We start from the raw sequence: 15731 nt of genomic DNA, 5'->3' as shown, positions 1-15731 counted from the left end.
CTTTATGCTTTCGATTCGAGTCAGTTTCTTCGGCGCCGCTTTGCAAGCAGTTTGCCTGCCTCTAGGCCCTCCTCTGGATCGAGCCGCTCCTTTTTGGCGTGTGCGCGCACGTGGCGCGACAGGTTTCCGGGGGCAGTGAAGGCCTTTTTGCAATCCACGCGCGGACACTTGTAGGGCCGCTCGCCCGTGTGTTTGTTGCGGTGGACCGCCAACTCGCTGGGTCGGCTGCAAACCTTACCGCAGAGATCGCATATGTATTTCCTGTTGCGAGGAGTGCGAGCGCGTTTCCTCGCCGCCGCTGACGGCCCAGGAAAGGGTCTAGCCGCGGAGGCGATGAGAGAAGCCAAGGGGGCAATCAGAGCGAGAGCACTTGAGATGCTAATAACCTCTGGCGAGTGGAACCGGTTCGGCGGAGAAGAAGATGAAGAAGGGGAAAGTGCCTCGTGGGCACCTTGGTGAGAGGCTTCAGGAGGGGAGATCGAAATCCCTTCAATTAGCGGAAGCAAACTCTTTTCCCATGAGTTTTCGGGAGCCATTGCGTAGGGAATGGGCGAAGGAGCAGCCATGGTTAAAGCAGATGGCGAGGGATACATTGACATGTCCTCGGGCCCAGTTGGGCATTCCGGAAGCACGTCCTCTCCAGCCATGACAATATTGCTTTGGTCAAAGGGGTCAAATAAAGACAAAAGCTCATCCAACGCGGATGCGGCGCTCGCTTCCGCCATCGGCGTCGTCGCAGCTGTAAAGTCTAGATCAAGCCTATTCTCGTCGACATGTTTCACCGTGTTCGTGGTCAACAAGGACCTCATGGCTGATTTCAGCAAAGAGCTCGGCGGGGCAACACTCCCGGCGTCATCGGACTCGGCCACCCACCCCCATACCGCCTGATCGCTCGCAGAGGCGATATCTTTGCTCTCAGAACGGATCATCGACCATTGCGGCACGCTCCACTCTTGCTCAGCGCCCATATCCTCGCCGGTCTCGCTCACCTGCAAGGGGGGGCCGAACAGAGAATCCTCGGGCCGGGACCGGGCTACAGGCGAGAACTCGCCGAGATCAGAGGCGCAAAATGCAGGGGAGGAGGAATCAAGGATTTGGGCGTTGATCATGGGCGTAGAACCGGCGGGGGCCTGATCGAGTTTTGGGGGAGATTGCGCGAAATCCGCGGGCTGGAGAAGGAATGGCAAGGACATGCTTGTCAGAGAACACGCGAGGGGAATGGGGCATGAATCGAGGCGGGGATGGGCAGGGATGAGAAAGAGAAGCTTTTGCTGGGAATGGGGAGCGGCGGGGCACCACGGCAGAAGAAGGCTCGGGGGCAGCCTGTGATCAGCACGGTGAAGGCGAGAGGGGAAAAAAACACCCTAAACGGCTATTGTTCATTTATAGCTTTAGGTTTGTGCTATTGCGAGGATCAAGGGCGATCCCTTCCTTAAGGGGCCGGAGGCATAGACTCCCGCGAGTCCTGGCCCAAATGGCCCCCGAGATTGGGCTAATCAGGAGGCCCGCCGCCAAATGAGAGTGAGCTGGCGGCCTGGGTCAACCGGAATTCAGGCAGAGCGGACGCGCCAGCAGGCCCTGCGGCACAAGGGCCATCAAGGGGCAATAAGTTGGCAGCTTTGGTTGCCTTTTCTGTATTACTTGGATTGAAAGGAGCATATTGCGTACAAAACACAGCTCTCACCACATCCTAATTACATCTTTCAGCCCGCGTCTAAAACCCCTCCCCGTTTTCCCATCTCTATTTTCCTCACTCCTCCTTGGCGAGAATCCCCACTCGTTGCACATCCTCCTCCTCCGGCTTCAGCGCATCGACCTCGACCGAATGTTGCGACAGCTGCCGCAGCTTCAACGCCATCTGCACTGCATCCACCGCCTTTTTGAATGTCCTCCTCGCATTGAAATTCTTCCTAATCTTCGGTAACAGGTCCCGCTCTATCTCAGGCCTGTGCGTATCCACGATCCAGGGATGCTGCAATGCCTGGCGCGGAGTCATCCGCCTCGTGGGATCCAAAACCAGCAGATTATCTATGAAGTCCTTGGCATGGGCAGAGATCTCGTCCCACGTCTCGGGATCAAACGTGTAGTCACACGTGAGGACGGCTTGCAACTCCTCGATATTGGACTCACGCTCGAACGGAATCGAGCCCGAAAGCAAAAAATAGGTGATCACCCCGAGGGACCACATGTCGACTGGAGTCGAGTAGCCGATTTTCTTGATGATCTCGGGAGCCATGTATCCCTAGATGGAGGAGGAAAACTTAGTCCATTTGCTAAGAAGCGCACCCCAGGAACTGGGTTACCGGTGTCCCGCACACCGTCTTCAGGGTCTCAAGGCAATCTGTATCGAGGATCCGACTGAATCCGAAATCGGCAAGCAGGAGCTCGCTGTCGTCGGCGGGCGTTCGGAAGAGGAGGTTTTCGGGCTAGCATGGCTTGCGTGAGACCGGAGAGATTGGGAGCGTAAGTGTAGACCTCGACTTACCTTTAAATCTTCGAAAGAAACACACAAAGCCAAGGGACAGGTCAATATAGGTTATCATGCACATACATAGGGAGCGGTCCGCGGAGCGCGAAAATAGAGGCTTACCTCGATGCACGATGCCGTTGTCGTGCAGATAGGCAATTGCCTCGCACACCTCTCGCACTACCCAAATGGCATCCTTTTCACAGTAGTATTGCCTCCGCACTATCCTATCGAACAGCTCCCCTCCCAGCGCCAGCTCCATCACCAGGTACACTAATAAGAACGGATGTCAGTCATTAGCCCACTTCTACCACCCAAGCGTCGGGGTACTGACTATTGCTCTCCGTCTCGAAATAGTCCACCATCTTTAGGATGTTGTGGTGCCCCTCCGAGACTTGCTTCAACACATTGATCTCGTTGCGGATCATGTGGCTGCGGCCCGCCATGAGCTTCTTGTTGATGACCTTGACCGCATATCGTTTGCCGGTTTCAATCTGGAGTTGGAGAAATATGTTAGCGTCTAGAGTCCATCCCTAGGGAGATAGCAAGAAAAACAAGGAGGCTACATGTTCGGCTTCTGTATATGTATAATGAAGAGGATAAAAGTGAACGCGTTAGCAAGTCAGCTTCTAGCTGGTTTCTTTTCGAAACAGAGATAACCAAGCAAGCATCACAAAATTGACCTTTGACTATTGCATACGTGCCCTCTCCCAGCACTCTTCCTGTCCTGTAAGGGCAAGGAGCCACTTTGACTGCTTGATTCATATTAAGAGTTGACGAGGAAAACTCAGTTGTGGAAAGAGCTTGAAAGCTTAGCCCTAAGTGAAAAAAAATACAACGAACCCTGAAGTTAGGCGTAACAGAGACCTTCTAACCCCCCGCACAAAAATTCCAGTCCCAAAGTTGAACTTACCTCAATGTTGAAGATCCGCGTGGGATTCCGGGCAGTCATGCTGCGCCACTAATAAACAACTCGGGCAGTCAACTCGCGAATCTAAGGTGAAGTGAAGCCTACCTTCCGATCCAGAGCAATGCATCACGGCAAACACGTCCGGACCTTGAGCCGCACCTCGGCTCATCGCAATGCCATGCTACGCAATATGGCCACCTCTCTTATCCGACATGAGCGAATAGAGACCACTCTGGCTAAGGCAAAGGAACTGAAGCGAATTGCCGACAAGGTATCATAATTCGCCTTGCTTACTTTACCTATCGGAGGCGATGCGAAAGTGATGGAATGGCTAACAAAGAAAATAATGAAATGCTTGAACAGATGATTACTCTTGGCAAGCGTGGCGATGAAAATTCTAAAAAACTTGCTCGTGCCTACCTCAGAGTAAGTCGATCTGAACATTGATTTATCACAGCATCCACTCACCCCCCCCCCTTTTTTTCACTACTTCTCCCATCGCCCCGGTAGGAACATTACCATACCATCCCTAAGCTTTTTGGTCCCCTCGCAGAACGGTTCCGCGACCGCCCTGGAGGGTACACCCGGGTCCTACGCATAGGGCATCGCTACGGCGACCATGCGCCCAAAGCCCTCATCGAATACATTGGCCCAATGGATATCAAACAGCGGTTTGAAATGCGTAAGATCAAGGGAGAGAGTATGGTGGACCAGAGTTCACTGAAGGTCTAGATATCTTTTTTGTTATTTCATATGTATAAAACCACTTTCTCTATAGTTTCTTTTTTTGTAATGATCTTTTTTTTTCCATTCTAGTCAAGCTTGGATAAAGTGTTGAGATGTAATGTAAGAAAATGCAACTAGAAAAACATGAACAAAAAAATAAACACAATGAACAAAAAAAAATGATGAGCATGAAACGAAACGAGGAAAAAAAAAACACAATCTAATGCACAACAACATGCGACAAGAAAGGACGAAATGATAACTAAGTTAAATAGTTAGAAATAAAAAAGAAAAAAAAAAGAAAAAAAAAAGAGGAAACAGATAAACACAGTCCATTATCACCAAACATGCAAGGCCGAGGAGAGAGAGTCATCGGCAAATCATCTTGGAGTCCTTGATGGGCGTCAGGGGGCTTCCCAGACTGCTCACGACCCCGAGCTCGCCCTCTTCGATGCGCAAAAGCTCTGCGACAAAGCCCAGATTGGGGCAGATGCCCGGCCGCACGCGAAACACATGGCGGTAGGCGGCCTTCAACGGCCAACGGTAATGGCGGATAAGGTAGGCGAGCACCACAGTGACGGAACGCGACCTTCCAGCTTTGCAGTGCACAAAGATCGGCTCGTTGGCGTTTCGTGCATCGTCTAAAAATTAGGGTACACAGCCCCGGTTAGCCATCTCCGCGGCCAAACACCACATCCTCTCCAAACCTACCTATGAACTGAATGGCCTCTGTGATGCACGCATCCACGTCTTTCATCTCCACGTTGTCGCTCGCATTCACCTTCTTGTAGATAAACCGGTCCCTCAACCCCGCCACATCGTCCGGGCACTCTTCGGCCATGTTCAAGATGCGCTTTATTCCTCGCGACGCCAACTCGTCTAATTGCGAAGGGCGTGTCAACTCCGAGCCGAGATACAAGAAACCCGCTAGTATTTCGGACACCTCGAACGTGGTTGGCGGCGGCCCATCATTTCCCCATCGGCTAGTGCTTAGGGGCGGAGAGGCGGAAGTGTGTGGCGACCAGGGCTCCGTGGGGATCGATGGGTGCGAGGCTGTGGGAGGAGGAAAAAGAGCCGATGCCTTGGAGGCGTGCCGGCCCCCTCCTTTTCGACGGTGTGTATCGAGAGTGAACAGGTTTTGCCTCGAGTCCCTACCCCCACCCCCCAAGGGCCCACTACTCACCGACATCCGCCGGGGGAACCAGCGCCGAAACCCGTTCGAATCGCTCGAAGAGACCGAGGTTGGAGAGGTAAACTTCCTGCCCCCACCCCCCCCGCCAGCTTGCCCAGGAGAATGGCCACCATACCTGCTCTCGACAAACTCCCTTGCCCCGTCCCAGGCCCTGAATGCCTCAAATCCGCCTACAAGCCAGTAAAGCCGCGGGCCCTTTCCACAAGCTTCCGAGACAATCTTCTCCAGCACGGCAAGCAAGGTCCACCCCGCGGTGTCCTCTCCGGGCTCCATGAGATCGTCGTAAACCACAATGTTTTCCTCCTCGAGCAGGCCAACATCCCGCACCAGCCCCTCATTTCCGGCGCCGGAACCCGAATCGGCGCTCTTGTGTCTCTGCCGGTAAGCGACTCTTTCGGCCGGATAGGTGATGAAATTTTCGAGCGAGAGATGCGACACACTACCGCGTTTGTACCGCTTGATAAGCAATGACGGCAAATTGATGTTGAAAGAGGTGCGTATATGAAGTTGTTGATAGAAGGAGAGATCCCGCATGTCAATCAGGAGAGGGCCAAGCTTGCGCCGCTTGCGCTTGCGATTGGGTAATTTCATTTCCGAATCCTCGCCCTGGCTACACCGACCCTTTCCCGCTTGATTGTTTGTTTGATTAAATTCGCTCTCCTCTACGACATCGCCCTCAGCTTCATCCTCATCCACATCCTGCCCCTCACACTCTCTCAACAGGTGCGCTAATCCCTCTGGATCGAGGGGCGATGCAACCCCTCGCAGCCCCACCGGCTTCCCCTCCTCCATGGGATTGGCTGGCTTTTTCAGCCTGAAAAACGGCACACCATTTTCATCTCTTAGAGAGAGCTCCTTTAGTTTTAAAAGCGATCGCTTGGAATCTCCCCCCGTGGTGCCTGCACTTTCAGCGGTCACAGCCGATTTAATGCTTGGAGAATGGAATGCATTGGTGAGTGCAGAAATCAATCGCCGTGAGGCATTCGATGTGGAGGGGGAGGTTGAGCTAATAGGGGTAGTGGGGCAGCTGTCCGATGATCTGGATGTGATTGCGGTGGGGGATTGAGCAGAGGTATTGTCATGGGAAGAGGATGATGACATAATAGAGGGGCATGTGACGGAGCGACGATTCTTCAGGACAAAAGGCGATATAGAATCGGAATCGCCTTGAGGCATAATCCAAAATAAAATGGGTGAGGTTTGGCGGCGGAAAACAAGAGGAAACAAGCAGGGATCGAATGTTTGGAAAGTTGGTCACTTGATCAGGAAGAGGAGGTATCAGACAAGAAACGAAAGGAAGGCGGAGAAAATTGACAGAGCAAAAGTATCCGACCAAAGAGGCTGGTGTGTCAGAGGGAGAGCGCCTGAGCTAAGTGCTACAGGCCGAAAACTTTCCAGCTCTCCCCCCCAAATCCCACCAAAATCCGGATCGCCCCTAAATCCCTAGGGGACAAGTTTGGTCAGGCGTATTTCGATTCGATATCCTCTTCCAGTGCAGCCTTCAGCCCGGCGTCTGAAACGCGCCCTGTCCCCTTAACTAGTTGATATCTTAACCTCTAGTATGGTTTGAGTTGGGTGATTTCGGAAATATAACTTCGGATACATAAAACTCGGGCAGTTTTTTTGGTTCAGCTTTCCACTTTAAAAACCTCGATGTTTCTCCACAAACGTTTGCCCTTGCTTGCGCTTTTGTTTTATTTTTATTTGTTTGCTATTTCCTAATATTAATATGAAACCATGGTCGTCGCTTCTTGCTCCCACTCTCCTGCTCTCGCTGGCCCAGCTCTCCCTATGTGACTCGCTGGTCCGCCTCCCCGTACATCAGCGCAACTTCTCGCTTCCCACCCCGTTCCGGGCCTGGTCCACTCTCGTTCGCAGAGGCTTTGTCCCCGATACCCCTACTGCCATGCAGCTTACGGACGTGGGCAAAGATATCGAGTACTACGCAGAGGTCACGGTTGGAACCCCAGGGCAGGTCTTCCGACTGGATCTAGACACAGGCTCCGCGGATTTGTGGATATACACGCAGCAAGACTTCCAAAAGAAGGCGAGGCTGGTCAAGGAGAGAAAAGCCACTCCCAGAAGAAAGGAGAGGAGAAAGGCCGAGTGGCACCAAATGTTCAACGCAGAAAGATCCGCCACCTTCAGAGCAACAGGCGACCCATGGATTATTCATTATGTGGATGGAAGCTATGTCAGAGGGGCCGTAGGCGTGGACACGGTGGAGCTAGGCGGGATAAACGTGCGGCAGCAGACCATCGGCTTGGCGACCGAGGCTTCCAAGGAGTTCAAGGATGATGTCGTGGATGGGGTCCTAGGGCTAGGATTCCAGGAGATATCGCGGTTGAAGGGTGAGTTGGGTCCCCCTCTCTCTTTTTCCTCGGCCCCCACGTTCCCTGCGTATTGACCTTTCTTCCCTGCTATAGCCCCTCCGCTTTTCCAGAACATGATATCGCAGAAACTGGTTCCCAACCCTGTCTTTAGCATTTTTCTTGGACGGCAATCCGAGGGCGGCGGAGGCGAGATTATCTTCGGGGGCGCCGACTCAAGGTACTACACCGGTGCGCTCACGTATGTCCCGCTGGTGCAGGCAAAATACTGGACCATCGACATCGACCGCTTAACGGTGGGGAATGAAAAGCTGATAGGGCCATCCAAGGCGGTGCTCGACACAGGGAGCACCGTGATTGCTCTGCCAAAGGAATATCTCCCCAAAGTCCACGCTAGCCTCTTCCCCGGGTCCGTTCATGACGACCGGCTTGGCTGGCTAGTCCCCTGCAACCCGCCCAAAACAAAGAGCCAGCTCACCTTCTGGATAAGCGGCAAGGAGTTCAAAGTTCCCCATAGAGACCTGATTAGGGAGCAGGTGAAGAGCCGAGATGGATATTGCTTTTCATCCCTGGTGGGGACCAAGGATGGCGTCTGGCTTTTGGGCGTGGCCTTTTTAAAGAGCCATTACATCGTGTATGATGTGGGAAATTTACGGGTTGGGTTGGCTCCAGCAGCACAGGCATAGCTTTAATACCACTTTTTTTTTTTCTTTCTTTGTTTTCTCTCTTCTTTTCTTTCTTTCTTTCTTCACGTTTAGTCGTTTTATATATATATGTGCAGCAATCTACGCCTCTGGAACATTTGTTTTTGTGATGAATAGACTAATTTTGTTGCTCATGGGAAAACGGGAGCGCGAGTAAGTGAAAGAAAGTCCTTATGGAACTGAGATATCTATATTTGGATGGGAATGGAGCAAGGAATGAAATAGAAATATGCTGAAGGAAATAGAAACAGAAGATTGGATATAGAGTACGTTCGAAAGAGGTAGGGAGCCTTATCTAAGGCGGGTTCCTCACGGTGATCATACAAGAGAGCGTTGACTTGAAATGCGTTTCTCGTATTCTTCCCTTGGAATATAGGAAGAGCTTGCAAAAGAGGGGGCATATCTTTGTCCCTCGGGAGGTATATAGGGGTATGCATGGGTCATGGGTCGTTCCGTGTAGTCCATCTCTTGCCTTGGTCGAGACGGCATTGTCTCACCATGGTGATGGTGGTGCTCCGGATCGCCTTTTTTCCACCTCAGCCCAAAAGTAAGCATGACCATGATGGAGCTGCCCGCAATGATGGCCATGTTCCAGTAATAGCCAAGGACATCGGCCGCGCATCCCGTCTTGGGAATATCCGGCTGTGCCTCGCGGAGCGCAGGCAGGGCGAAAAGCATGGCAATTCCCAGGGAGCAAAAGTGTGCATCAACAGGACGCCGCTTGACTATGGCCTGGACAGTCACATAGGCAAGTGACAAAGCCTGGGCAATAAAAGAGAGAAGGCAGAGTTAGATCTGGTGAACGAAGCATCTACCCCCTAGTGACAGAGAGACATACTAGAGCCCACATGATGATTTGCACCCAAATACTGAACCCGATGGTCGTGTTGGAGCGCCTTGTTAGCAGGTCTATTCCGATCTTTTCAGTGTCGAAAGAAAACTGCCTCAGGGTTGGGGTAACTTTGAAGGTATGTAGCGAAGCATCCAGCTTGAGTCCGAGCGGTACGAGTAGAGATAAGTTCTGACTAAAATGAGCGTACATTTCAAAATAGCCCTTGTATTGATCGAAAGGATAGCCGACGACGTTGCCCTGATAGTATGAAAATGACTTCTCAATGGTCCTCCTGTTATAGCCATAAAAATATGGACAAGAGTTAGGCCGACAGTGAAACGGGTTAGAAAAGCGGGACATTACATGTTTTCATTGGCGGGGAATGCGACCGTCTCCGTATATAGATTCAGATTAACAGGCACGGTCAGAACCCCGTGGGGGCCCGCTAATCTTCCCTGGGGAATAAATTCCATGTGTGCTTTAAAGATTCGATCATCCAAATTGACACTGCTTATAGTAGCCTGCAACCAGAAAAGGCCGGAGGTTATCGCGGGAGAAGCGGAGAAGACCGCAGGGCATTCCAGTTTACCTCAACTAGGATATAGTCTGCGACTCCACTGGGGACTCGTTCAACAAAACTCTGGAACTTTTGACCCTCCGTCATGTACACGAAGTAGACCGGGATGGTGATTCCTGCACAAATGACCACGAGGATGGCCACTATGACGGTGCGGCGAAACCATGCCCGCTGATGGAATGTTTTCTCAGACTCCATTAATTAGATACAGAGGGAGGGAGGCGCGTAATGGTAGGATGAAGGAGGGGATGGTGGATTGGAACGGGAGGATCTTATTTGTGTTTTCTCTTATTAAATATAAATCGATCCCTCTGTATATAAGAGGAAATCATTAGCCTGAAACACTAGGTATTAATTTTCATTTTACTAATTGGGAAATGCTAAAACAAATTCAAACCATCCACACAGGCGGAGGTAATGAAGAAAATTAGCAATTGCATCCCATAACAGCGCAAAGGGCTGCGATCCGGATGTGCGCCAAGATCAACTTAACCCCGCCGACAAGTGGGTCTGGTTAAGCTTTCACTTTTCTTGTCTAGCTGGTTTTGCTTTCATCAATCCCAATCTTAGAATGATCTCTGCCCGCCACATCGTACCGCAGCAATGTAGGACCATGTTATATTGAAAGCAGCATGTTGGAGGGCGGCATTGTTCTTGAGCACTTGGGAGGAGGAAGAGGTGCTGTGGAGAAACGGGATGCATACGGTGTATTCAAACCCGAGCAACTTCGAATCCATTGGATGCCCACTCATATCCCTTGAGCCGAATTTCTGAATCTTCCTTAATATGTATGTTTATTAGCACAAGGCACGGGGGGGAATAAACATAAACAAGCAATAAGCTTTGAAGCATGAGTAATTTCGGCTATGCCTCCAGTACTAATCCCCCCCCCCCCAACATTCAAGGTGACAAGAAATGATTCCTAACCATTGTGTGCCTTGTAGGTTGTAGAATCGGAGCATATTAGTTGTCGAGGGCATTTCTAATATCAAGAGACACTGGCCCAACTTGTACTAAGCCGGGCTCCTCCATCGCACTTCAAGCGTCCTCCGTTATCTGTCATTTTGGCAAAACAAAACAAAATCCAAAAATAAAATAAAATCGATCCGTATATTAAATGAAGGCTTAAAATAAACTGCAAGAGAGAAAAAAAAACAGAAGCATAGCTGTACAGTTCTAGACATGTTATCGAAACATAGATTTCTTCAATATTGGAGTAATTAGTCCTGGGCCGCATCACAAATACACAGATGAAATTTACACGAGCAGTCGGTTCCGCTCCCCAGTGTTCACTTCACTTGCCTCTGGGAGGTACCCGTCGTTCGTCTCTTCATCACCCTCTTCCTCCCAGACAAGGCTATCGCTATTCTCTGTCCCTAAGCCTATGCCGACGTCATGATCCGATTCTTCCGAATATCCTTCATCTTCGTCCTCGTCCTCACTATCCTCGTCTGTTTCATCATCCTCGTCCCCTTCCTCAACATAGAAATCACCCTCCTCATCCTCGTCCTCGTCATCCTCGTTTTCATCCTCCTCGTTCTCCCCATTCTCCTCCTCGTCCTCTTCCATGCCATCCATGACATCGTCGCCAACGATACTCCTCACTGGACCAGTCCCTTCTCCTAAAACCCCGTTCTCTACACCCGCTTTCCCAAAATAATCCCGCCCGCCATCAAGCCAATACTCTAGCCAATCTAAAAAATGTCTCCGCGGTTCGCAAGGGCGGAAACCCAGGTCGTCTTGCCACCACACCTCTCCCCTGCAGGCACCTTCTACCACGAGAATCCAAAATGCATCCCGCCCAGCGCCTGACCGGCGAAACCGCTGTAGTCCTCGACCAAGCAGGAGAAATCCGCACGCGACCTGCGCGAACTGTGGATCATTCCGAGATATGTCAGTAGCCATTGTCAGAGGGAAGGGCCGCTGCATGTCAGCAAGAACTCGTTCGCGCGTCTGAATATAACGTGTGGGAACAGCACCAAGTTGAAGGAGACCATCTGCACAGCACGGTCCTATTTTGCCTCCATTCGCAACATCTAACAATAGGGAAAGGGAGATAGAATAAGCATCCGCCTTCAAAATACCCACCCTAATAAAAAGTGCGTACCAAAAATAAACATACGATACTCTTCAGGTAGTCTAGCATAATCACTAAATCAGTCCCATGAAATGCAACATGCGGAGAGCTCAAGCACGAACTCACCGTATAAAATGATCTCGCTCAAAATTTCTCACTTCTCGCTCGGATTTAGTAGATCGAAGTATTATTGAATGTTCTCGAAGTCGGAATTTAACAATACGCACGCGTGTTTTCAACCCTTCAATGGATACACCTGGCATTATTTACTTAATATACTGATTAAAGCAATAAGGTAATCGTTCTGATTTGGATATCGCGAGTCAATTCAGTCGACAGTCCGTTTCATTCTCTAAGTATAACTAAGTACAAATACAACATCTGATCAGCATAATCTGGGCCGTAGCCGCATAGTGCTGGCTGTCATTTTGTAATGGGAGTTGCATCGAAGTGGCAGTTGAAGAAATTACCTTGAAGCCAATCTCCAAAAATCTTGTATAGTTTGTCCTAGAAATAGAATGGGTTTGCAAATCACCAGGCACCAAATCCTTCGTTCTCGCTTCGCATCCACACGACAATTGCGTTGAACACTCTTGCTCTTGAACCAAGGCGAGTGAGGCAATTAGGACTGGTCGAGTGGCGTAGTTGCAGATGAAGTGATGTCGGTCACGTGATCTTGACCATTCATTGATGTCACCATAGCTCGAACACGCGCGTAAAACGGGTCGAACTAGACAGCCCTGCAGATGGCTACATCCCGGAACAGCATGCGGTTAATTTTCCACATTTCTATCCCCACGTTTCAGCCGACACTCAAAACGAGATTGCCCTTGAGGTTTTAACGATTCTAGAAGTAAAGCTGCAAACCCTTACAGCAATATCGAATATGTATGGACTTGAATTCTATTCTAATATAATGGATATTCTCCATTGCATTTGCTGTCTATTTGAATAAGATTTCGACTGTTTTGGCAGGTGGCGAACTTGTCAATCGGAGTCATGGAATAGACTCGAGATACATTTCCTCCTGATTCCCACTAAACCCAGTTCTCTGAAGAGCTCTGAGCCTCTTTTGCCACAGCGGCGTGTTCATTATGACTGCAATTCGGGCTGTGTAAGCATATTGTTTATAAAGTGTTATATCATGATTCCAATTGAATAACTAAACTGCTAGCTGCTCATTGTGACAATAATATAATAATAATACAATTCAGGCTCTTTGCGAGCATATGAGCCCAAAGACCCTGCTGGAGCAAAGTTGGACTTGCAATCTATAAAAAGCCGCTTGAAGTAGACTTTACTGCAAGTAATCCCTCCAGTATCATCAAACGTTGATTTCTCTCTCCATTAGACCTAAAATTATGGTGACGTAATGATCAATGAATTTTGTCGTACACTCTATTTTCGTTGTCTGGTCAGCTTTATACCTTATTTGGGTGTTTTCTCAAGTACTTCAAAGGTAATTCTCCATTTTCCATTGTACGCGATTATAAACTCTGATTTTAAATTCTAATCTCCATCTGCTGGAATTGAATGTTGTAAAATTGCGTAGATATATTAAAAGGCATAATGAAAGACGCATCTCCAGGAATCGTAGAAGGCTCTGATACCAATAAATCTGCAAATTCCGATCCAAACGATCTTATGTCACCGCAACTCTACGCGCAAATAATGGACAAGCTCGCCGAGGAGATCTCACGAGAAGGGCCAAATGGATACTGTGCTGCTGCAAAACGACGCCTTACTTCTCCTTTTTTGAAAAGAGAGGAAAAGCGGGAGACGATCGAATATTTATGCGATCGATTTAATTTGAAACAAAGCCCTGGATGGTGGTGGTGGGCATCGAGCCAAATTAAAAAAGATGGTGAAGAGAATGGGATACAATTTTATGAACAAGCACCACAGCAGGAGGTTTGGATTGAGATCCATAAAGCAAAAGTCGAGAGGCAATCTACGCAAACTCCTGAAACGAGGGATGCAGCCAGTGGAACAAAACTCGAAGAAGCGAAAGAAGAACTGTCTCATCAGCAACTGGATGCAAGAGGCAGGACGAACACAGATAGCAAGAGGAAAGCAAAAGCGATTGTGGGCCGTACGCTCTCTCCTAGTGGAAGAATCACATATGATATTCGGTGGGAAGATGGATCAGTAACTAAAGTATATAATACATTTATTAGAATTGCGTTTGTTGATGCATATGTTAATAGCCTTTTTTTAAAAAAAATGATTATAGGAAAAAGTGGACAGGATTGAGTGTTTTCGTGAACTGGCTGAAGAGTGCGAGACTTATGAGATGGAAAGGGCTATTGCTGCTGGTGACCATAAACGACTCTCTGTATTATCCATGGAAAGCGATTCAGATTCCTCAGATTTCTCGGAAACCAGGTATCGAAAATCTCGCCGGATTAACTCTGAAGCAACCGACATGTATGTGTATGAAACATTAAGCGAAAGTCTCGAGATACCCCAGTCTTCGCACAATCAATTTACTATTGCAGATATTGCTTCAAATGATGAGGACGATGAAGACGATGCTGATTTCAATGGTGACTTTGATGATCAAGATGATTCAGATTCCGATGATGAGAGCATGTCGACTGAGTCCTCGAGCCCCGGCTCTTTGCGCTATCAATTTACCATTGCGGATATTCCTTCGAACGATGAGGATGATGAAGACGATGCTGATTTCAATGGTGACTTTGATGATCAAGATGATTCAGATTCCGATGATGAGAGCATGTCGACTGAGTCCTCGAGCCCCGGCTCTTTGCGCTATCAATTTACCATTGCGGATATTCCTTCGAACGATGAGGACGATGAAGACGATGCTGATTTCAATGGTGACGCTGATGATCATGATGACTCAGTTTCCGATGATACGAGCATATCGACTAAGTCCTCGAGCTCCGGCTCTTTGCGCTATCAATTTACCATTGCGGATATTGCTTCAAATGATGAGGACGATGAAGATGATGCTGATTTCAACGGTGACTTTGATGATCAAGATGATTCAGATTCCGATAACGAGAGCATGTTGACTGAGTCCTCGAGCTCCGGTTCTTCGTGCAACATCTCTATGGAGCAGAGCTCATGCGCGAACTCTGCCACCAATGTTCAGTCTTCTCACAGTATACCAGTAGCTGTAGAGGACTCGCGCAACATTCTTCCAGTGGCCCCGCCATCTACCATAGCATCCAGGTCAGAGGACAACGAATGTGCCCTCGCGTCATCAGAGGTGTCATCTCGACCAGAACCTCAGCTTCTGAACCTTTCACAAAAACCAGTTAGTAATGAGTACACCTTTGGCGATGACGACGATGACGACGACGAATCGGATAGCGACTATGTGGAGGGAAACGAGCCAGACTCTGAAGATGACGATTCGACTTCTGATTCAGACTCTTCCACCACTAGTGATTCGGGAGACTCTGAATCCGATTCAGATTTCGATGCTGCAATGGCGGGCAAGAATGGGAAATTACTACGGCCAGCAATATCTTGATTAGAACAATTCCACAAGAGCAATGAGGATCATAGCTCCAAATTCGTGTAATCTTGCCATAGAAGGCTGAAGCTTTTGTTGCGGTACCAATGCCAGACAAACCAAGCAGCCCGCTCGCTTTTCTGCTGCCCACTCTAGGACCGCGCCGACCACTTCCCTCTCGCACCGACTTCTAGTTAAGGAGCTACAGTAGGCTGTGTCTCCTCACGAGTATATGCTCGGTTAAATTATTACCGGGTGAAGTGGAAATCACATGCAATCTCTGCTAGGCCTGCGTCGACTTCGTTGATAGTGGGCCACTATTGGGTTCCACCGCTCTACAGCAGATATAACCAAAGAACTGTTTTCGGATTTAATTTGAAGAAAATATACCTAGCCTATTAGAGATAAACCTTTCCATATATATCTCACGTT

The 15731-nt window shown here is 49.2% G+C and overlaps 8 protein-coding genes across 8 annotated transcripts; 3 read left to right on the top strand and 5 right to left on the bottom strand.

The window, feature by feature from the left end:
• Positions 1-20: 20 nt before the first annotated feature.
• VTP21DRAFT_8813 (uncharacterized protein) lies at positions 21-1193 on the bottom strand (the record flags this gene model as incomplete). The annotated part of the gene is made up of 1 exon (XM_069399705.1): positions 21-1193. The coding sequence occupies one exon, from the start codon at positions 1191-1193 to the stop codon at positions 21-23; it is 1173 nt and encodes a 390-aa protein (XP_069255095.1).
• Positions 1194-1492: 299 nt separating this feature from the next.
• VTP21DRAFT_8812 (uncharacterized protein) lies at positions 1493-3419 on the bottom strand (the record flags this gene model as incomplete). The annotated part of the gene is made up of 7 exons (XM_069399704.1): positions 1493-1640; positions 1755-2242; positions 2304-2426; positions 2486-2493; positions 2591-2740; positions 2802-2961; positions 3381-3419. The coding sequence occupies 7 exons, from the start codon at positions 3417-3419 to the stop codon at positions 1493-1495; spliced, it is 1116 nt and encodes a 371-aa protein (XP_069255094.1).
• Positions 3420-3498: 79 nt separating this feature from the next.
• Positions 3499-4109, top strand: VTP21DRAFT_8811 (mitochondrial 54S ribosomal protein bL17m; the record flags this gene model as incomplete). The annotated part of the gene is made up of 3 exons (XM_069399703.1): positions 3499-3648; positions 3741-3803; positions 3888-4109. The coding sequence occupies 3 exons, from the start codon at positions 3499-3501 to the stop codon at positions 4107-4109; spliced, it is 435 nt and encodes a 144-aa protein (XP_069255093.1).
• Positions 4110-4472: 363 nt separating this feature from the next.
• VTP21DRAFT_8810 (uncharacterized protein) lies at positions 4473-6471 on the bottom strand (the record flags this gene model as incomplete). The annotated part of the gene is made up of 2 exons (XM_069399702.1): positions 4473-4744; positions 4815-6471. 2 exons carry the CDS (start codon positions 6469-6471, stop codon positions 4473-4475), a joined length of 1929 nt encoding a protein of 642 aa, XP_069255092.1.
• Positions 6472-7024: 553 nt separating this feature from the next.
• VTP21DRAFT_8809 (uncharacterized protein) lies at positions 7025-8311 on the top strand (the record flags this gene model as incomplete). The annotated part of the gene is made up of 2 exons (XM_069399700.1): positions 7025-7646; positions 7722-8311. The coding sequence occupies 2 exons, from the start codon at positions 7025-7027 to the stop codon at positions 8309-8311; spliced, it is 1212 nt and encodes a 403-aa protein (XP_069255091.1).
• A 336-nt stretch (positions 8312-8647) lies between these two features.
• VTP21DRAFT_8808 (uncharacterized protein) lies at positions 8648-9936 on the bottom strand (the record flags this gene model as incomplete). Its single annotated transcript, XM_069399699.1, has 4 exons — positions 8648-9091; positions 9168-9453; positions 9525-9682; positions 9751-9936. 4 exons carry the CDS (start codon positions 9934-9936, stop codon positions 8648-8650), a joined length of 1074 nt encoding a protein of 357 aa, XP_069255090.1.
• Positions 9937-10995: 1059 nt separating this feature from the next.
• VTP21DRAFT_8807 (uncharacterized protein) lies at positions 10996-12078 on the bottom strand (the record flags this gene model as incomplete). Its single annotated transcript, XM_069399698.1, has 3 exons — positions 10996-11774; positions 11846-11877; positions 11942-12078. 3 exons carry the CDS (start codon positions 12076-12078, stop codon positions 10996-10998), a joined length of 948 nt encoding a protein of 315 aa, XP_069255089.1.
• Positions 12079-13384: 1306 nt separating this feature from the next.
• VTP21DRAFT_8806 (uncharacterized protein) lies at positions 13385-15317 on the top strand (the record flags this gene model as incomplete). The annotated part of the gene is made up of 2 exons (XM_069399697.1): positions 13385-13972; positions 14049-15317. 2 exons carry the CDS (start codon positions 13385-13387, stop codon positions 15315-15317), a joined length of 1857 nt encoding a protein of 618 aa, XP_069255088.1.
• Between the last annotated feature and the right edge of the window lie 414 nt (positions 15318-15731).

This window comes from Calcarisporiella thermophila, assembly GCF_041956535.1.
Source record: "Calcarisporiella thermophila strain CBS 279.70 unplaced genomic scaffold VTP21scaffold_4, whole genome shotgun sequence".
Lineage (NCBI taxonomy): Eukaryota > Fungi > Calcarisporiellomycota > Calcarisporiellomycetes > Calcarisporiellales > Calcarisporiellaceae > Calcarisporiella > Calcarisporiella thermophila.
Note: the sequence above shows the minus strand (reverse complement) of the source record. Positions and strands in the feature narration are given on the sequence as shown.